The sequence below is a fragment of the Anser brachyrhynchus genome (genome assembly GCF_964034855.1).
Source record: "Anser brachyrhynchus genome assembly, chromosome: 2".
NCBI lineage: Eukaryota > Metazoa > Chordata > Aves > Anseriformes > Anatidae > Anser > Anser brachyrhynchus.
Window position 1 is genome coordinate 31,593,904 of NC_137695.1, and position 22,705 is coordinate 31,616,608.

General features: G+C 36.7%; 1 protein-coding gene across 3 annotated transcripts in view; it reads right to left on the reverse strand.

Annotated features, from left to right (window-relative positions):
• Window positions 1-22,705, reverse strand: part of CRPPA (CDP-L-ribitol pyrophosphorylase A) — a 126,968-nt gene that overhangs the window by 11,686 nt on the left and 92,577 nt on the right. The window contains exon 10 of one of the 3 annotated variants that reach the window (XM_080582642.1): window positions 7,209-16,049. The exons of the other annotated variants lie outside the window; for them this stretch is intronic. Within the exon in view, the coding sequence (XP_080438768.1) occupies window positions 15,972-16,049 (78 nt within the window). The 3' untranslated portion in view covers window positions 7,209-15,971. Of the gene's footprint in view, window positions 1-7,208; window positions 16,050-22,705 lie in introns of those variants that run through there. 3 annotated transcript variants of the gene reach the window in all.

Here is a 22,705-nt window from a genome sequence, read left to right on the forward strand (position 1 = left end):
CATTTAGCAGATGTGGTAGTCTGCAAACTTGGAAGTATATTATGTGTTTGAGGTTTCTTAGAGGTGGTCTCTTAATGCAGTATGATACCAAATAAGACTATACTATGAAATGTATTAATGTTAATGAATGTTGCTGTTCTACCTAACAGGTCCTATGAGATACCACTCTGGTAACCTTGTAAAACACACCATAAGAGTTTTTAGCAGGAAGAAATAATTGCTTCTTACTATCAACATAGGAAAAATGAAATGCTCCTGAGGCACAGAAGACCAGCTTTCTCTGAGAATCACCACTGAAAACTGCTGAAAAGCTGAGATTAGGCTGAAGTTGACTGAAGCCGTGGCCAAGTCTTTCCTCTGGTTTCAGTAAGCTCTGGATCAATCCAATGGCACGGACAAATTCATGTGGGAGTGGGATGTAAGTCTTCCTCCACACAGCAGCAGCATATGATAGCGTTTCCCTCTGTGTGTATGCATGGTGGATCTTCTGCTGCCTGTTGCACTGCAAGAGTCTATAAACACTTTGATGGGCTGTGGTGATCAGCTTTGCAAGCAGCCAGGAATACATAGCAGACCCACCACACACACACATAAAAAAAAAACGGGTAAAGCAGTGCTGGCCTCCTGCAAAACATAACACCCAGTCATGCAAATTGCTTGCAGACTGTTGTAGTACACTAGGCACCAACCAGTAACTCTGGATCATGTATGAATGCATTTCACACAGGGGAGTAGTAGCAGAGCAAAATCCATATAGCAGACTTTAAGCCGTTTTTCTCCTATTACTTATAAGCTGAAAAATATAGCACCTTGAAGCTCAGTGCCACTTGATGACTAGCCGTAGGTAAATTACAGGAAGCCAGCAGTATGTAGGAAGGCAAAAACGTTGTTGTAGAGAAGACCGAGAAAAGTGATGGGGGAACATGCTAGGAGAAAGCGGAAAAGAAGAAGCAGCAGGGGTGAAAGTGAGGGTCACACTGAATTCCTCAGAGAGTTTTTCCAATAAGTTGAGCAATGCTTCTATTTTGTTCATTCAGTAGTTCATGTTAAAATATTTTTCCCTTTCTTCCAACTTACTTAAGGCAATTCAGTGGAAAGATCTTCCTTTCCTATGCATTTCTGAACGCACAGAAAGATATAATTTTACTTGAATTAAACTACAAAAATGTTCCAGGCTACCACACTAACCATCAGACATTTTCTCATGTATGATTCAGTTGCATAATCACCATTCTTTACCTTTTCCTCAACATTTATGCTGCCACTAAGAGAAAAGAAACAGATATCAATACAGTAATAAAAAGTACCTTACAATATTACAATGGCAGAAAATTCCTCGAGATGAATTCTAATTTCAGATGAGTCTCACTTGTATAGGAATGAAGGTCAGAGACCCCTGCTTCTTGTCTTTGACCTCCTTTTAGGAAGGTCAAAACCTTCCTAAAAGGAGGTCAAAACCTTCCTAAAACCTGTAAATCCTTCCAAAACCTGTAAATTTCATACAAACACTGTGTACCAGTTCCCTCAAATTAAGTACCCAACTATCTCATTCCTCAAAATATAAAAAGACATGCCATTGCTAAAGATCAGGAGAGTTTACTATCATTGCCAGAGGCTCTATCTGATAGGAAAATTGTGTCATATACTGCAAGTAAAAAAAATAAAAAAATTCAAAGACCTAGTAGCACATTTCTACTCAGTGAGATCTGAGGTCATCAGTGTAATCATAAAATTATAAGTAGGTAAGCATCACATATCCGAATGCATCTCTTTACTGTTAGAGCACAATCCATCCTTCTTACTTCTGATCTTACAAAAACCACCTAATGAGGAGAGAGAAGGCAATACAGTGCTTCTTCAAAGAAATTTTCAGTAAGAGCAAAAGTACATATCTTACAGTAAACTTAACAATATATATTTCAAAATTATAGGTTTTTCCTTTCTGTTCCATATAATATTGAAAACATAGATTAGCTGTTGCATATTTCAAGAAGAAAAATGAACACAATGGTTTGCAAACCTCTAAGTTGCTAATATGCAGAACAATGCATGAAATGCCTTAGCTATCACAGATTACAGAATTCTGCATACATATATGCAGGAGGGGTTTTACATAATTTGTGGCATAATTTTGACATACAATTCATGACTGTGGTTTCCAGTGATATAAAGAAAGACTGGGAGACTTTGAATTACTGTGACTATAACAAAATGGGAAAGTCTTCAGAAAGAAGGAGCAATGCATTTGAATCTGCAGTGGAATGCTGAAAATCAGTGCAGAGGAAATGTGAGCATTTTTTTTACATTATCTCAGTGTAAAGCACATTTTTCTTCCCTCCTCTAGGTGCTAACTTCATGCAGAAAATTATGCATAAGAGATATCCGGCCCTCCAAAAGAAGCAGAGGCATGTTTGCATCCATTTCAATATAAGTGTTCTGTTCAGTCATTAAAATCTTCATTATACAACTCCTACAGACTGTGAATAATCTGAAATACAAGCACACGGCTGCAGTAACTAATTGATTGGAAACATTCCTCTTGATTACAGATAATTTATTTGAGATGGTTCACAAGAAAAACTCTATAGTCTATTAAAAAACAAAATTAAAACTTCTCCTTTGGGGAAAGAAATAAACAAAAACCAAGAGATTCTGAGGGACAAAGTATGTGTACACATGTGCTGTGCTATTGTTCACATCCCAGTCTTGTGGCTTCCAAACTTTTCAGATGATAATATCAGTGCAGTGGGGTAAAGGCCACATTCCATTTCTTGGTTACAGAAATATAAACCAAAGTAACTACAGTATTACCAGCCCAGTCACTTTGCAATTACGGAGACTGAAATTCAACTTCAAACTCTACAGTTTGCTATGCATGACCTAATATGTAATTGCTTTTAAACTGATCTCTCAAACCTTCAAAAGAAGCTTTAAAGTAACTTAAATGTCAGTGTTTTGGATAGTGAGATACGGTGAGAAGGAGCGGCTGTCTAGAAGCTCATTGTTAAGGATTTGATTGCAGATTTCCCTAATCTGATGTTCTTCATTGAATATAGCAAGTTGTTTGCAAATGGCTCTTGAGTTGCATCACTTCATCATTTCATGAGTCTGACTACAGAATAAAACTTAAATACTTATCTTTAAGTTACACACTGAAATTTGAAAACATTCTTGAATTATACCTTAGCACCTGACATTTAATATCCTTCCTATATATTTCATCTCATCACTCAAATTCTACTTCTTTGACAATATTCAGGTGACCTTTAGATACAGTTTATGCCCCATCCCTGACTTCTCTTCCAGGCTACTACTGAGGTACTACAATCTAGGGATATGAACTGAATCCCTATCTGGAAATAATAATGATTTCTAAAATAAGTTACCTGTTCCAAACTCTCAATTTTTCCATTCTCTAGTTCTTTGTCTGTCCTCCTTAATTCATGGCCTAAAGCCACAACAAATAGAGCACTTGCCTGTGTTAAAATTTTCAGTTTAGCAATGTAGAAAGCATGTACATTTTGAAAAATTAATCCTAGAGTAAAGATGGTACTTGAAGTCTGGTGTGAGCAGAGGCACTGTGATCACGAAGCAGCAGCAAACACCCAGTGTCAACTCCAACAGATGGGTCAGAGAAGAATTATAAAAGCGCACTGGGAAAACACTGTGGCAAAAGTGCTCCTGCATGCTGGGAGGAATGGAGAGCCCAGAACATGGGCCCAGTGCCTTTTCATGGAAGAATGAATGGTAACAAAGGATGGACAGGGCTTAGGGGCATAGTGCAACTCTTAAAGATAAAACTGAAGTGTCCTCAAGCCAGCTAACTTGCTAGCAGTCTGACTGCAACAGCACAAAATGCCAACACGGACTAATCACATGCACATCCTCACTTTTCTCGGGTGTTTTTCATAAGCAGCCCAAGTTGCAATGGCTGTTCTGAGTCTGGGCCCCAACCTGACCATGCCTCCATAGCTTGAACAGCATGGAGGAGTCCGATTAAATGGTGCTGCATTAAATGGTCACATAGCTGGAGGGGCGAATACCAAATTTCCAGAAGAAACATTCTTTTGAGTATAAGCCCAGCAACAGGAAGGCAGAAGAGGGCCCATAACTTGCCTTTTAGCTAAAACACAACAAACAGACAAAGCAGTTAGTACCATTCCTTAGGGTTCACTAGGAAATGTATATACCTCCCAATTTTAAGACAGATGTGCTTATTTTAGATTCTCATTTTCTTTTAAGCTACAAGAGTCCAGCTACACCACAAAGATCGATCTCACAGATGTTCTCTTATATAAAAATCAGGGTTTGCCAAGACAGGCTTCTTTCTTTCTGCCAGTTAATAACAGCACAAACCATGTAACACAATAGCCTGTCTATATGTAAACAAAGGCACTCAAAATGAAAATATATCCAAGTGATAAAACTCTTGTGAAATATCAAAAATTTGTTCCTGTGCTTTTAGAAAAAAAAAGGCTATTTTAAAACTAGCCCCTCATTTCCCTATCTCTTGCTGAAAGAAATAAAGGAACACGACCAGTTTTGCTTTGGCAGATGGATTAATTGTACTCTGTAATTAAGATGTTTTATTAGAAATAAAACAGATGAAATGTTCTGTTAGCTATGAACACATCTCTTTTTATGAGAATAGCACTCAGGTATGTTGTATCTCAAGTTGCATAACCGAAGTCTATGTTCCACCACTTTTAAGACTTTCAAATAAATGGTTACCAAAGCTTCCTTTCAAAACAACCTGAAACCATCTTGTGCGTACTTGCAACTTCAGGTATGTCTGTGACTGACTGCAAAGATAAGTTCAGTTCTCCCTTATATTCTGTCATAGTAGGCATTTGATTAACAGACTATTTATTAAAGTCTCTAAGTTCACGACTAAACACGATGTGTAAGAGTTCACCGCATCACTTACTCCTCACTTTATAATTTGGATCATGCAAAGCTAACTGAAATCAAAGGGCTGAGAAAAAGTGACCAGTGTTATCTCCATGGTGATGGGTATTAGTCATTCTCATTAAAAAAAAGATCCATTCTTCAAGACAGAAAGGGAAAAGAGGCAATATCAGTGTCTTGTAGACTGCCTGCATGTGGTGTTGTTAATATTTTTTATCTTTCCTTAAAAGATAAATATTCAGCTAGATACAACTATTGCCAATATCTGGAAGTGATGCAAGAATCACCATGTTGGACACTAAGTATATATCTGTATAATTCACTTCCAGGATCTCTAAAGCATTTTTAAAATGTCAACTGGTAATAATACTTAAAACAGTCTCAGGAATAGTTTAGAGGGCTTAACAAATTTGTTGGATTATTTTCTAAATATAACCATCAAAAATGAAAGCAAGCAGAACACTAGTTTTCATCCTGCTAGTAATTTTGACAGAAGTTAATCATTATAGATCCTGGATGTAAGTTTCAAGACTACAGAGGAGTTTTAAATTGATTTTTACAAGCCAGTACTTCTGTAAAAATTGTATTGTAATACCATTTATGTTTAAGGGAGTCTTAGTAGTGATTGATTTGGTCATTAATTTTTGTTGGAGTCTCCTGATACTTATAGCTACAGAGGAAATAACCCTTATGAAGTGGTAGAGTTACTCAGGTGAGAACACTGGCCGACACAGCCTCCATAATATGATCCTGAACAAGCACCGTGTGAGCTCAGCTCTTGTAGGCTGTAGAATTGCGATGCTATAGCTTTGTTTGGTTAAAAAGAAAAGGAATGGAGCTCTGTTTAAGCCTTGTCCAGATATAAAACTCATTTAACTGCTCAAATAAGTTAGGTGTTAGCTAAGAACAAATCTCCTGGTGCTTCAACTAGAAAGCACAACTTTTACTTTTTCTCTTTTACACACTTTTTTTCCTCCCAGCTTCAGTATTCACTTCCAATTTCACAGCTGCATTTTTAAGTGCATGTATCTTTTTACATGGGCAATGATTTCACATTGTTCATCTCCTCAGCCTGTATTGATTAGATGAATGTGTGGTTTGGCTTTTTACGGCCATGCTTTAAAAGTTTCCTCTGGACAAAAGAAGCAATCTCAAACTCCATTTCCACTAATTCCTCTCTTGACTCAACATCTCTTTTGTCTTCAACAAACTGTATTCCCTCGTGCCTACTCTTGGCCTCAGCTTTTATCCTGTATGCTCTAGTTCCATAAATCTGCTGTCTATTCAGTATGCACAGCTATGTCTGCAGCAGTATGTTCGTGCCACAGCCTCATCTCTTAGCACTCCTCATGTCCCCAGTCACAATGTCTCCTTCACATTAACTACGGAGATTAACTTTCTATTATTTTCTTGAAGTTCACCCTTTAGGAACTTTTACATTAACTTTTGCTACTAAGTACCCTTTCACAGGCTCAAATGGGGTTCCAGTCAAACAAATCTAACAGAACTACAAGTTCTCTTCAAAGTCCATTAACAAAACACAAGCTCTCTTTTACTTGGGACTGTCTATGGACTAACTCCAGTGCAATGCTGGGACTTAAAAATCTTCGTTTTCTGTTACTGCTTTCTGATTAATTCCCACTGGTTTCCACATATCCTTTCCTATAACTAGCAGAAAGGATTTCCTGATTTTTTTTTACCCTAATCTTCATCAGAAAAATATTCTTGTCGGCATGCCTCAGTTATTTTCCTTTTCTTATAATCTTGATGCTGCACCATGTATTTTTACATAAACTACAATGGAAACTTGTATTAGAAAAAAATCTTTCTGTCTTCCAATCCTCTTAATGTTTTGAAATAATTTTCAAACCTTTGCTCTTCTTACCAATATACTGGACAATACAAAGGACTAGTTCAGTTTTTCCCAAGAATCCAAAACCTGTCTTTTCAAGATACAGATTTATTTATTATTTTTTTTAATAGAGAATCATTAGGTCTAAAGCCAGAAGTGAAATCTTTCATGGTAATGCTTACACAACATATCAAGAGTATTTTTCTGACTGACACTAGAACATCTGACTTCTTTACTATTATTTTTTTTCCAAACATTTTCAATACAATTTATTGGTTTCTATTAGTAGGATACAAATTTCAAGTGTCAATTTTAAGTTTTGCATCTTTGTTCATGCCCGATCTAATAGCCTTATGAACATACACTAGAATTAATTTGTTCAATCAAACTTAAAAGAACAAATGCAGTTATATATATGCAGTTATATATATATATATATATATATATATATATATAAATGCAGGTAAAAAGATCTGTGGTTTCCATTAATGTAACACAAATATCAATTAGGGGCAATACTAATAATTTTGCAGTATCATTTAAAATGATTAATCAGGGAGTTTTTTCTCTCTAAAATTTGATCCAGTTATTGGAAACAACATATTTTAAAATGCAGAGCTACTCATAATATAAAATGCAATCAGGCCAAAACCACCTTTCCAAAAACATTTCTAGACTCACTCTGTGTCATTAGGATTCTTTTAGGGAAGTAATGAATTTAAAAAGCTCTGTATAAGAATCATTGCTTCTTCAGCTATTTTCCTATTGAGGAAATGTATGTGGCAACCGAAATGATTGTGTAATTCATATTCTGCAGTCAGCAAACACCAAGAGCTCTAAAGCCAAATCAGTCAATAGAAGCAATCCTTTAATGTGCTTAACTGATAATTTTCTGAGAAAGCTGCCATGGACCATACAATTTTCTAAGTCCTAGTGTTGACCACAGTGATGTTACTTTCTAGTGTGACTTTAGTATGTGTTTAAAGGAGCCAATACTGTATTTACACAATAGATAATACATAAACTTTAATAGGTTATGACAGGCATTGTATTTCAAGACAATTATAATTTGCCTCTAGTAGGCATGAGACTAAATACCTATTGAGTTTTACCACACAAGAAGTACTGTTTTGGACAAAAATGCCTGGATTATATTACTGATATAAAATTGAAAATTTAGAAATAAAAGAAAACAAGGCTACATTATTTATTTGTGAATGATCTCATTGCACACCAGCTCCAGAATACTAATTTTACCAGGAACCCTGAAGCTATTTGTAATGGCAATTGCTATCAGTTCGCTTTCAATTTCTTAACCTATTAGACAAACAAAAATATTGTTCAGACAAAAACTAGAACAGATTCTCATAAACATTGCAATGCAAAAGTACTGCATGATTGTGAGGTTCTGCCAGCACCCACTGTTTAGAGATCATGCACTAATACGATCTGACTTGTTAACTTACAATCTGAAAACATTTCAAAAAGTTCAAAATCACAAAACAGTGCAAATTCCTGACCAAATGGTCAAAATTCAACACGGATTCATTACAAAGCTAGTGCGTGAATCCTTGTATCTGAGTAAGACTTTACTGGGTAGTACAAACTGCTATCTATTTTGCAATTGCAGTTAAGGTTTGTTACTTGTGAATTATTCTAAAATTTATTTTGGAAACAGTTCCTTCTTTTGCAAGAAATGTATAAACATAAAAAGCATCAGAAGTCACCAAAACAGATTAGTTATGGCTGTGAGTCCCACCCTATGTAGAGATACACATTCAAAATTCAGCAAAATTTTAAGTCGATCACCCTTACAGTAGGTAGATATATACTCTGTAAAGTCACACAAATGAGGGTTGCAGTCATGTACTTCAGGTGTAATAACTGAGGATGGCTTCTGGCAAATGCATTGCAAGACTGACAGTATACCATAAACGTCAGCTATCTTGGAAAAGTATAAATACTTCTGATATGAGTTCCTCATTTATCACAAACATGTCCATACTATACTTAAGCTAGGAATCTAAATCTATTACTGGCTTTATCTTTATAGAGAGCATTATTGATCAGTATCTGTACTTCAAAAATATTTTGAACTGGTCTTGATAAAACATGTAAAACGCATACCTTTGCTCCTACTATAAAAATTGCTTATGCATCTTTGAATGTTAGTTCATCAAATGGGGGACATTAGCATGAATGATGTGTTTACCAAAAATACATTTTGTTCACTACTGCTGCTAATTGTCTACTGGTCTCTCAAAGCTTAACTTTCTTTTATAAATTCTGCTTTGCAACTGTGGCTTGAGACATCACATGAAAAGTAATGAATGAAAAACAGAAGGTAAGACGGTACCATGCAGTTTAAACAGTTGAACTGTATAATCCAATTACATAAATAAAAGTAGGAATCAGATTCCAAAGGCAACATAAAAAGTGAGAAATCTGGCCTGTACACCAGTCAGAGGTACTCTTTCATATTTTATTTAACCTGAAAGGAGTTGAAAGTAGCAATGACCTACAGCTTCCTGGGGTACATGTATAAATGATGATTGAATGGCAGTGGAATTTACTGATAAGGATAATATATCCAGCCATGTGTATGTGCTTATACTTAAATAGGTTAATAGATTAATTTATTTATAGTAAGAATAATAACAACTTTTGAATACAGGACTAAAACTATTTCATAAGGATTTTCTTGTTAATATTTTTCCTATGTCCAAAAACATAACTTTTTGATAGTATTTGAGGGAAGAAGGTAAACAACTGCACTTTTACAGATAAAGGACTACCACAGTAAATTGATACAAACTCAGAGATTATCCCTACCAAACCCTATGGAGTAATTTGATTTGACATATTCAGGAAAATTATTTTAAATATATATATCTTTAAATATCTTTCTGTATACTATAAGGGATCCCCAGAGTCTAGTGTGATGAAAGAGATACAATGCTACCAAAAAAAAATTAAAAAAAAAATTAAAAATAACAATAGCAAAATAAAGAAATAGCAAGAGAGTGTTGTAACATTAATTTTGTATGCTTTACTTATTCAGGTACAGGCAAAGCATGGAGAGTCAGATGAACCTGAAGACTACACTTTATTACCAAGCTGAAAAAAAATAATAATACTATTTCAGTGGATTTCTGAATTAGTCCATTTTTTAGTATACAAAAAGTCCATCATATTAGATGATTCCATCATATATTATCCAATCATATTCATATTATATTATATATTTTATATTTTATATAATTATATATTATCCAATCATATCCAATCATATATTAGATTCCATCATAATAGATGATTTTACAAAGGCTGTGTCACATTAATTTCTTTTCATTCTCTGAAGCAATAGTTTTTTAGCTTGCTTTTCTTTTTAATGTCTTTTATTTTGTTTTGTTTCGTTTCGTTTTCAAAAAAACTCTACTAGCTGCATAGGCTATTCTAGTTGTATAACTGAAACACCTAATTCAACAAAGTAAATATACTTGAGCTAATATTCCTGAAACTATTTAAGGAGCTAACAGCTAAATAATGTTTAAGAAGTGTCTGGCACTAGACATAGAAAATACGGATATTTGCAGATATAAATAACTAAAAGTTTTTTGTCGTTTTTGTTTTCCTTCTAACAATCTGGTTCTCTAAACTATAAAAGCCGGCAATCACTTACTGCTTTTAGGCTTGAATGTTTTCTGAACAGTGCGTCAGGATTTTATTAGCATTTAAATGCTTTTCTCCCATTATTAAGACAAAGTGGAATTTCAAGGAAGTGGTAGCATACCTTTAATTCCACTTCCCCTGCAGCACATAAATTGCTTCACTTCCATAAATTCTTACCACTTGCATAGAGCTCACTGGCTTCCCTCGTGTGGGATAAGCAACATCACAAAGACTCAGTGCAAGAGAAAGTAGAAGAAAAGACAGCTAAGAACCAGCAAAATTCATGAGTATTTCATTTTTGCTTCAATCTAGTTTACAATTGTGTATTTCCAATCTGTGCCAGCTGTCAACAATTCCTTTGGAACAGAAATGGCAAAGGAGTAGTCAGGGAGGACAAGGATGTGTTCTCTCTTTGCTATTGAGTTAGGAGAAGCAAATAGATGGCAAAAATGAGATTTCAGGTGATTCTAAGAAAATCCCAACTTGAGAAGAAGATTAATGGGTGATTTTGATTCCATTTGGATTCCATTCCTGGCTCAATCATGTAAGACAGAGCAGAGCATAAAATCCTATTAGCTGGTATATTTTTGAAATTTTGGCTCTGAGGCTGAATTTTAACCATTTACAATGAAGGTCTGTGAAGTAACCAACCTTCTAGCTGAATAAATGGTAAGGTATGAGAGGAAAACAGAGCAATCAGTAAACAAGCCTTCTGGCTGCTAACCATGTTCTGTTAGTATCCAGTTGCTCATTTCTTCAGCTTCCAGCTTTCCTTTTCTGATGTTTATTTGTCTCTGTTCTAACACAGATGGCTTTTTTTGATGGCTAATTGAATTAAGTACTTTTAAATAAAGGCTAATTTCTATCTAATTGTATTATGAAAGATGAAATGCATCCTCAGTTTTTCTATCACAACAAGCTGTATACAGAGAAATGCACATCCTGGTATGCATTAAAATATAGACAACCAGATTGACACAATCCACAGGAAATTAAGAACTGCAAAACCAGGCAATGAGAGAACAGCTCATGAAGTAGATACTAAAATTCACTCTTAAATCAGATGGCAGGTTTCAAAAACATATGAGATTTGGACACAGATTTGTAGAAGGGCTTGATGACTTTCAGTCAGTGTTGGACAGGAAAACAGTGCTACAGTCCAGAAGTGTAACTTTCAAAATCTAAAGACACCCACAAGTGATGCATGCTTTTGACACCATGCTCCTCAGATACTCTGTTTAGGCACCAAACTGCTAAAAAGCAGATTATCTAGGTCTAAAACTTGCTAAATCTCTATACACTTTCTCTAAGTTGTCTGGCTTACTCTACCCAACACTACATGCAAAAAAATGGATAATTAAATCAAGAAGCCTGTTTCTCCTTCACTCCCTTCAGATCGAAGCCTACAACTTGGTTGCGTATTATAGTTGGATGTCCAAAACAAGTAAATGTAATATAGAAAGGAATGTTTGTTTGTTTGTTTGTTTGTTCATACTCCATACAACATCTTCTATTTGTTGCAGAAGCTCATTTATCTAAGAAAAATTCTTGTGTGGGAGCGAAGGATTTAAAAAAATCTGTTCTGAAGGAGAACATAACTTGATTTGATATATAAGCAGCAAAATGCTAAACCAAGTCCCATGGACTTTTATTTTTCATAAAAACAGCACCTAACCTGAAATTACTTGAATAGTCACTAAAAACAATGCATATCAAAAATATTGTTGCATTATAAAACTGTATGCAATTCTGTATTCATTATCTCCCATGCAGAGAAAATTATAATGTAACTTGATAGATTTAAATTGTTATAAATGATATCTAAAAAGAGTTTTTTTGATTTTACTTCTGAACTGCTATAATAGCTTCTCACACACAGAAGTCTGTCTTTTCTGTATCTCTCTCCACATGCTTCTTGTCTTGCAGGTGTGTTTTCAATTTACTTTCACTTAGTGTCTTTACTCACTTACTTTTACTTAGGGCAAAAGTGCTACAAATAAGTAATATTTTCTTAAAGACCTATGATGTCTTCAATTTTCTCTAGTATGTTCAAATGGTGGGATGAGAACCTGCACTTCTCTCTTTCACCATACCAAGAGCTTCTTGTGCGTTTTCACTCTATGGTTTTGATTGTGGAACTTATTTTAAAAGCACCTTTTGAAAATAACTCTCTATCCTAACCGTTCCTATGATTCACTTAGTACACAGTGGGACTTGCCTGTCTGTGCTGCCATTTAGAGGCAGCAGGACAAGGTAGACAATATGGTTGAGAGGAATCTCATCAAATTCACCAGGGGGAAATGCAAAGTCCTGCCCGTAGGGAGGGATAACCCCATAAAACAGCACATGCTGCAGGCTGGTTTGAATGCAGATTTGCAGAGAAGGACCTTGCAAGTTGAACAGGAGTCAATGTGTCCTCACAGCAAAGAAGGAGCTGCATGGGCTACATGGGCTACATTAGGCAGAGCATCTCCATCAGGTCAAGGGTGGTGAATCTTCCCTGCTGCTCAGCACCAGAGAGGCCACATCTGGAGCACTGTGTCCAGTTCTAGGCTCACCAGCACAAGATAGACACAAATTTACTGGAATGAGTACAGCTTAGGGATACAAAGATGGTTAACGGACTGGAGCATGTCACATAGGAGGAGAGACTGGGAATGCTGGGACTCTTCAGCCTGAAGAAAAAAAGGCTCAAAGGGATCTAAGTGTGGAAATATATGATGGATGGGAATGAAGAAGGGGGAGTCAGACTCTTTTCAGTAGTGACCACTGAAAGGATAAGAGACAAGGGGCACAAATTTAAAAAACAAAACAAGCAAAAACCCACCACCAATGAAACAGAAAACTCAATCTGAACACAATAAAACACTTCTTTACTGTGAAGGTCATCCAACACTGGAACAAGCTGTGAAGTCTCCATCCTTGGAGACACTCAAAACCCAACTGGAGATGGCCTTTGGCAGCACACTGTAGCTGATCTGTTCACACAGGGAGGTTAGGCTAGGTGACCAAAAGAGGTCCCTCCCACCTGAACGACTCTGTGATTCTGAGACTTGGAACTGCAGAAAGACCACTCCTAATAGGCATTCGTTCCAGGCCATCAACGTGAAGGTATTTACCAGAATATGGAGCAGAACTGAGGGCAAAAAGCCAGTACACAATACACTGAACCTTATTATACTTCCTAAGATGTATCACTCTCAGCTGTATCGTACATCTCAGTGCACTAGTGAAATCACCACATGCATATCCTCAACGTTCTCTGAACAGACATCTTGCAGTTTTTGCCCCTCTTTTAATTTTTGAACACTGTTTTCATACTGATGTTAACTGCCATTTCGTATCACACACAGTCCTACCTGTTTAAGTTGGGGCCTACCTGTTTTTTAAACGTGGTATTTGCAGTGAAAATCTGGCTATCAGTGGAGATGCTGTGCATCACTAAACAATCATCCTTTGGTAATCTCATCCTATAGTACCACACAAAGATGTTAATGTTATTAGTTTAATATTAGTTTATTTTTTAAATATTAGTTTATTGTTTAAATATTAGTTTAATTACCCAATTAGCTTTGTTGTCTGCAATCATGTAAGCATTCCATATTCCCAATAACAGTGTTTCAGATACTGCTGGGGTGGAGCTATGAACACCAAAGGTTTTGGAACTATCAGCTTTCACTGCAAGTTGATTTTCTACACAAAAATGAAATGTTAGCCTTCCTGAAATAGTTGTTGGTAGTGTGCTTAACCTGCGCACAGTAATAGTCTGTAAGGTATTTGCATACAATAGTGCAGCACTAACTTAACATTCCAGATGTTCAATCTTGTTCTGGCTAGATTTTAAACCAGTTATATCACTGTAACAGTTTTTCAATTGATCACACATTGCTGCAAGAGTGGAATCAAGCCCATGGCCTCACGTTTACTTCTACAACTTGACACGTTTTAGAACTCTGAGCTGTGCTCTCCAAACGATGGCACATGTAATGTTCAACCTCAGTGGTGAAGTTAATGCAGATATTGATATACGTCTGGTATAGCCTTGCCCATGGAGTGCAGTCCCCACCATGACGAGGTTTTGCTATACTTTCAACGTGATACGCTAAAACAAAGTTTAGAAGGCTTTTATTGAGAAGTTGTTTAGCAAATGCTTGATAGATCAGATTGTTCACAGATGAGGCTTATAAATGCTCATTAAAATAAAAAAGGCATCAATCACTTGGCGTGTATATATTGTGAGGTAGGTATTTAAAATTAAAAGAAAAGCATATTATGTCTGAGCATTAGAATCAAAAACAGACACTATAAAACTATACATAATTGCTACATTATACTACTTGGCTTTAACTTTCAATGCTTACTGTGATAAAATGTGCTTTTTTGTTAAGTATATTTCCATCACCTTCAACTATAAAAAAAAATCCATTTAATAACCAAAATACTACTTAGCAATTATAATGCCTATTGTTTCCACATTCTTGTAATCTTCAGTCTATCAAAATAAATTGCCGTGAAAAAACAATCAGGCGACAATGTCTGTCCCTGCCATGGGAAGATCTTTATCTACACACAATTTTTAAATGAATTGATCTTTGTGAAGCACTTCCCATCGCAGTTTGTTTTTTACTCAACTTCAGGCACACGATACCTTTACTACCTGCAGGGTTGCCCTCCCTGTAACTGCACTGGTGAGCACAACCACAGATACCCAGCAGACAACATGGGTCGGTGTAGGCTGCATGTCCCAGTGTACAAAAATCTGAGCAGTGCTAACACAGAGCCACCAGCTCTGTTTTGAATCACACTGCTCTCGGGTACCCTGCAGAATGGCTCCAATTACCACATGGATTCAGTGGAGAGGGCTTACTGCACTTTGGGAAACATCAGGAAGTATTTCTAATTATCAATATATGAGCAATATTACCTGTTCAGGCCAGCCTGCTCAGGATTTAGCACTGCTGATATTTTCTTTTGGGACATGAACAAAATAACATCTGGAGATCTGTAACAAATCTCTCCCCCCAACCCTTTTAAAAATGATTGTCTGACTTGATGATTCACTGTTGTAATTTTTCTAGTAACTGGCAACTTTCTGTTGCCAATTATTTAAATATCAAAATAATATATTTGCCTGAAGCAATGAAAAGCAATAAAAATAAGAGCTGGCAGTTATTACTTACATTAAAAAACTTGATCCAAAGAGTTCATCCAATTAGCAAAAGATGAATTACCTAAAAGGTACACTATGCAAAGTGTTTAATACTGTTTTCATTTACAGTATGTTTTGCATTCCAGTCCAAAAAAGAGTAGCAAGAGTGAGAATGATCCATTTCTCAAATCCTTCCATCTGGCACAGCATCTCTTGGAAGAGCCACAGAACAACTGTTAAAGCACCAAATGCTGTCGAGGGAGAGAGACTACATCTGTGAGGGGCATGGAGGGTAAAAGAACAACCAGATGGGGGGCTTACTGGACTGGAAGATGTCTTCTCCCAAGAGCAGCCTCCAGGCTAGCAGGATCCAAGCTTTTTAGGTTTCACTTAACTAAACAGCACCCATTCCAGACCCCCTCTGCTCAGTATCGGTAGCCCAGAGGCATAGCAGTTCAGTGGGAACTTCTGTTAGGGATAGGAGAGAAAAGGAAATGAGGATTATTTAGAGTGAATAATACAGGCAACAGGTAGTTCCACTGCTGAATGGAGCAATGGGAAGGGACTGTTTGCTTACAAGAGGGATGCTGCTGCTGCAGGTGAAGGTAAGGAAAAGACGTGTGCTGAAATGAGGAAAGGATAGGGGAATGTTCCTTGGCAAGGAAGAAAGGGTGGCAGCTGTTGTAGGAAGAGGTGAGAGTTGCCTGCTACTTTTCAGTGTGGGACAACCCATGAGTGTATGAAGCCCATGAATAGGAAGGCTTGAGTTAATATTTTAACAGGAAAATAATAGCTCCTGGGGTTTGATGAAGTCAGACTTCTTCACCAAGTTTGTCAGCACAATAGGAGCAGATCAACAGAATGATACAGTTGCTTCTGATGACCTTCAAATTACACAGTACATCTTTTGGGGATTATAATTCAGACTACTTCAAATCTGAGCCCCAGATCATGCATTCTTACTACAGCAGTTCAAAGGAAAGCTATGCCATAAAACTCTGATTTGCGGACAGCATATATTTCAGCTGGATATTCCGGGAAGCACTACATCATCCTTTTGTCTGTCACATATGATAACGTTAAGAAGCAGGGGCAGTGACATGCATCTCCCTTATAAGCCTCATATATGGAGTCAAGCCTTATTTCTGTTTCTCTTCCTATTTCTGCCCTGCATCATTCTGTCCTTGCTTGCACCAAGTGCCACCGTACTGCTTTCAGGGATCACAGTCTCTATGCACCACTATTTCGCCAGTGGCCAATATGGAAGGAAATGTGGCCTTACTTCTCCAGCCACAGTAGTAACTCCATGAGGATACCCCAGAGGGACTGACTTCAGACCTCTTAGAGGCATATCAGGCTGAGGAGGCAGATATAGTACATGCATCCCTCAGCCAGTATCAGGAGAACAATTAGAGGTATCAGTTAAGCATGAAGGACTAAAGAATAATTTGCAAAGAGTTAAGGGCAGGCGGTTAACAGCAGTATGGAAGATCATGGCTCTGCATTCCATGTCCAGCACTGCAGAGTGTCAGATGAGCAAGTCTTCTGTTGGTGAATGAACAGAGTACATGCTGGAGGCCTTGGCAGTGGTGTGCCCAACTCTCTAGAGCTTTGGTACTCCACCAGCATAGAAAATTTGACAGATAGAAAATCTGATATAAAACTTACACCAAAGCTCTGCAGACCTAACTCTTAAAAGTGCTAAAGGACATCAGTTCTTAATAGCCCTTGAGACTATGAAAAATATGGCACCAAAAAAGCAGAATTTTCTGATATTTAAATGAAGACCAATATTAAAAAGCAAAACAAAACAAAAACAGAGAAGGGAAAAGGAAAGCACAACCATATGAATGTTGAAGACTGGTATCTGTTTCACTTCAATAAAATGTTCTAAACAAGTTCAATTTTGCTGTAAAACTGGTAGGAATCTTGGTTTAAGAAAAAAAGAAAAAAGAAAAAAAAACACAAAACAAAACAAACATTGCATACTTCATTAGTTTACAGACTACGGAAAGAAAGACGGATTCCTGAGATATGAGAGTGCCTCTTCTGCTCATATGTACTGTGCATTTCATCATTAAATTCAAATTTTCAAAGAATGGTAAAAAATGATTCAGGAAGACAATGTTAATTTGTTGTGCAAACCCAGGTAAAGAAATCCAATGTAGCTTTTAAAATACATTAACTCAAATTTCCAGGTAAATAGCTGAAATATTAATAACAAGTTATAAGTATTTCTAATATTCAATTATTTTGAGTGTGTACACAGTTTCCTACTAAGAAGCATAGCACAAGCTATATAACAACTCATAATTCTAAATATGAATTCTCATATCAAAGAGAAGCCTAAATATATACATTTGTAAAATATCTATGTATGAATATGCATAAAGTCTGAGTTCATTAGCAAATGACACTATTAGGGACTTACAGAATCCTCTATTTAATTCCATTTTTAATTGCATTATTGTTATTAAAATGGAGTAATGACAATAGAAGCATAAAGCCATAAATACTGTAAGTATACATCCTCTATATGTGGCATATCCTTTTCTTACATGAAGTAATATGATCTGATCAAGTCTTGAAACTGGAGGCTTTCACAATACACGTGAAACCTGCAGTGAAATTTATATGTGAGGGATAGTGATCACTAGCATTGAACTACAGCTAAAACTATGAGGTTTTATTAGTCTACAAGTTACAAGCAGAACATCTTGGCACTATATTCCATATGCAACAGTACATCTTATTCCACAATGGTTTCACTTGGTATACTAATATTAAAAATTATAAAAGCCAAAAATAGGCAAAATACTATTAACATACTTAACATTTGTCAAGTACGCTAATACACAATAATGCAAATACCAACTGATTATTTGGGGAAGACCTGCAGCACCCTGGGCTGCTCCCTCTGTTCTGTTCAAGTGTGGAAGTGGCCTACATTTATATTTTGCCAGCCTAAAGCAGCAGTGAATAACTAACAAGCATTTCCAAGACCTGTTCTGGTGTATCATAGTATAAAACAAGAATTTTGCAGTAAAAAAGCCTAGGAAATATCATACAGAATTGTTAAGAGAGAAGCTGCTGCTTCTTGTACTTTTTAGCAAACCTACATATTTTATTGCACTTTAGTTTTAGTTGCACCTTCATAACATTGCATTAAAATGTTGTTACCATTAATAATGAACTCTCTACTGTCTTTAAAGTTAAGAGCTTTACTTTGCTGATCTAAATTTTTACAGCATTATCAACCGGTTTACAAGCACAGCAAGTTTTTCCTTTTGAATAGTATATACCAGCATCACTGCGGAACTCAGTTAATTGACACTGAATTATTTTCCCTCAACATCTCAGATAATAATTAGGTCTCCACTGAACATCTTCATCAGTCATTGAGAAACACTTTTTAACATGCATACTCTGAAATATTATGAGCAGTCTGGCACAGTCATTTTCATAACTGAGTAGCTGTTAGGAATTCATTTTCTTAAATAGAAGCATAAAGCTGGATGAAATCTCCATGGTCCTCTAGTCCAAACTCTTGCTGCTGAAAGAAAGGTAATGACAACAATCTCTGTCATTCACAAACTGATGAAACATTTAAAATATTAATTGAATTTCTTCCTTTCACCTTCCAATTGGCAGAATGTTTCAGAATATCAAGCCTGTCATTGTAAGAGTGAAAATGAAACCACAGGTTTGTTCAGTACCTGTTACACTTACTTTTTGGTATAGCACTGAATTTAGAAACTTTAAGCAGTTCTTTTCCCTCATTTACCCATACTTTTATTTTCAAAAGTCATTATTTTTGCTCTTAGCCTTTGTTTTTTCTTTGTTAAATGAATCAAACTCCTTAAAACAGGCTGTACCATAGCATAGCTTTGCCATAGCTATCCACAGATAATCTTGCTGAAATATTGAAGTACACTTACTATGGTAATATGTATCTTAACCCTAACTAAACACACTGTTCCTCCCAGCCAGACACAAAGACAAACCCTACACTCTCCTGAATTCCAGGCTCCTACTCAGTCTAGTTTAAACTCAGCTTTCAATATAATTAACCAGAAATCACGTATTTTATATGCCGTAGAATCATAGAATATCCAAGTTGGAAGGGACCCATAAGGACCACCCAAAAAAGATTAAAAAAGAAAAAAAATCAGATCGTGTGTCTGAGAGCGCTGTCCAAAAGCTTCTTGACCTCCAGCAGCTCGGTGCTGTGACACTGCCCTGGGGAACCTGTCCCAGTGCCCGACCACCCCCTGGGTGCAGAACCTTTCCCTAACCCCCAGCCTGACCCTCCCCTGTCCCAGCTCCATGCCGTTCCCTCGGGTCCTGTCGCTGTCCCCAGAGAGCAGAGCTCAGCGCCTGCCCCTCCGCTCCCCTCGTGAGGGAGCTGCAGGCCGCCATGAGGCCTCCCCTCAGCCTGCTCTGCTCTGGGCTGAACAAACCAAGGGACTTCAGACACTCCTCATATGTCTTCCCCTCTAGACTCTTTACCATCTTTGTTGCCCTTCTTTGGACACTCTCTAACAGTTTTATATCTTTCTTATACTGAGGTGCCCAAAATTGCACACAGCACTTGAGGCGAGGTCGCACCAGCACAGAGCAGAGCAGGACAATCCCTTCCCTTGACTGGCTAGCAATGCTGTGCTTGATGCACCCCAGGGTACAGTTGGTCCTGCTGGCTGCCAGGGCACACTGCTGACTCATGCTCAGCTTGCTGTCGACCAAAACCCCCCAGATCCCTTTCTCCAGGGCTGCCCTCCAGCATCTCTTCCCATAGTCTGTACATACAAGCAGGGTTGCCCCTTTTCAGGTGCAGAATCTGGCACTTTCTCTTGTTGAACTTCATATTGTTGGTGATTGCCCGGCTCCCTAATTTGTCCAAATCTCTCTGCAAGGCCTCACCACTCTTGACAGAGTCAAAAGCTACACCCAATTTGGTATCATCTGCGAACTTGCTCAAAAAACTCTCATACATACTTAAATAAATAAATAAATAAATAAAAAATCTGAAACTGTAGAATTACTCTGCATGCCACAGAATAGAATATATTTTTAAATAAGTGTTTTCTTTAGAGATTGGTTGTGGAATAGCAAAAGGATAGAAGTCTTCCAACTAATACAATGTTTAAAAACAAACAAAAAACCACAAACGTAGTCAGCCTAAAAGTTCACCATGAGCTAGAATCTTTCCTGTATTTCAAGCTTTAGATGAAGAATTCCCCACTACTTCTTGTTTCTTTCAAATCTGATCATGTGCGTTCACTCCTCCCAAATCTTCTCACAAAAGATGACAGAGACTGAGATCTGTATCTCCAGATCTGGCCAGACACAGTGTTCCCCCACACAGAGCACAGCATCAGTGGTCCTGTCATCAATCACAAACGCGGAGAAAGGAATATAAATACTTTCTAAACCTGGTAGCTTGTTGATACTTGAAAAGAGATAAATCACTCTACAAGTATCTCATAAATATCATTGACTTACAATGAAAGCATTAATAATTCCAATAGTATATATAAGAAGCTACATAGAAAGCTATTTACCTATCCCAGGGTATGGGTAGGAAAATCTAGTAGAATGAACAGTTAAAGCCTTTGAGAGGGATTAAATTAGTAGACAGGCAAAATAAAAGCTATAAAACACTGTTGGAGAAAAATGCAGAATCACACTAAGATCTTATGAACTAAAGCTGTGAATCCATATGCATTCCACTCCTGCAGATACTTGCCTTGGGCTACTATATTTCTGAAAGAGTGTGTCTGTGTAAAGATTTACAAATTCACTTGAGTTTCAAAAACTGCTATTCATCATTTTATCTTGTTTTCAATGAGGACAGTCAGAAAAAAAAGGGGTAGGGGGATTCAGCTGAAGCCACTAATATTTGCTGACTTGATACTAATGTTGATTCCAGGGTGGGGAAAAGACTAGAAATTAAGGATCACAGGAGGCAAATTTCACAAGAATTTTAAAGAGAAAACATTTCTTTTTTCTGACTTTTATAACTCCTTTCTGCTACATGAATTTTTAATAGAGCTGTTTCTGGCTATTTGGTAATACTTAAAATATCGCATCCTATAACTATTTGATTATACTAAAAATGTTGCATCCTAGTTTATTCTCTACTGAAAGATGCCAATAATCTCCAGCTAGTGGGAAAGATAGCATAACTACAACATAATCCACATCACTGATACTTCTATTTATATCTGCCAGTTTGAGCGAAAAAGAATAGTTTTGCATTTGCTCCCACTTTACCCTTCAATATGTCATGAAGAACAGTCACTCTTAACAAAAATAAAATATTTCACCCATCTAGGAAATAACCGTAGTTGAAAAGTGAGATGCTTGATCCATTTAAAAAATAATAACAACACACCATGTTTCCTTGCTATAGTATGCACTTCTAGCTCCTGGTAGGCCTTGAATGTGCCTGCATGCACGAGCATGCGTAGGAATGTCTTGTTTCAAAATAAACATTAGGAACTTGGGTAATAAATATGTAATTATCATCTGGATAATATCAGATGCCTAAAATCCTACTGCCTCTGAGTATAATTATAGTAATAAAAATATTGCTGACTGATGAAGAAATGTACTATTTATGCTGCAGGGATTGCAAATCAACACTTTTTTTATACTCAGCCAGTTAAAAAAATTCAATCTTCATTATAAAACTTCACTGTTACATAAAACAATTCACCTCTGAACTGCAGTGATTAATGCTTCAGACTTTCTTCTTCCTGTCTTACCTCTTTACTACACCTTATGCTATTGTCATGATAATAAATTCATCAATTCAAGATAATACTTGATCTTTCCTGGATAAAACATGTTTATATAAAATGCATGTTCGTTGTTCTAAATCACATCTTTAAAATATACTTTGTATGTAGTAAAAAATTCTCTCAGTAGATTAGAGCAAATATTTCTAAACACGTCTACAAAGCACAGCCCTCAAAAACCTCCTATCTTATTTTAAAACCACATCTTTAATTTTATTTTGCTCACTAAATCCCTGGAGTGAATATTAAAAAGAAGGCCTATTTTACAATTGCCGAGTGGGGATACATCATCTGAACTGCAAATTTAAATTTAAATGCTTTAGA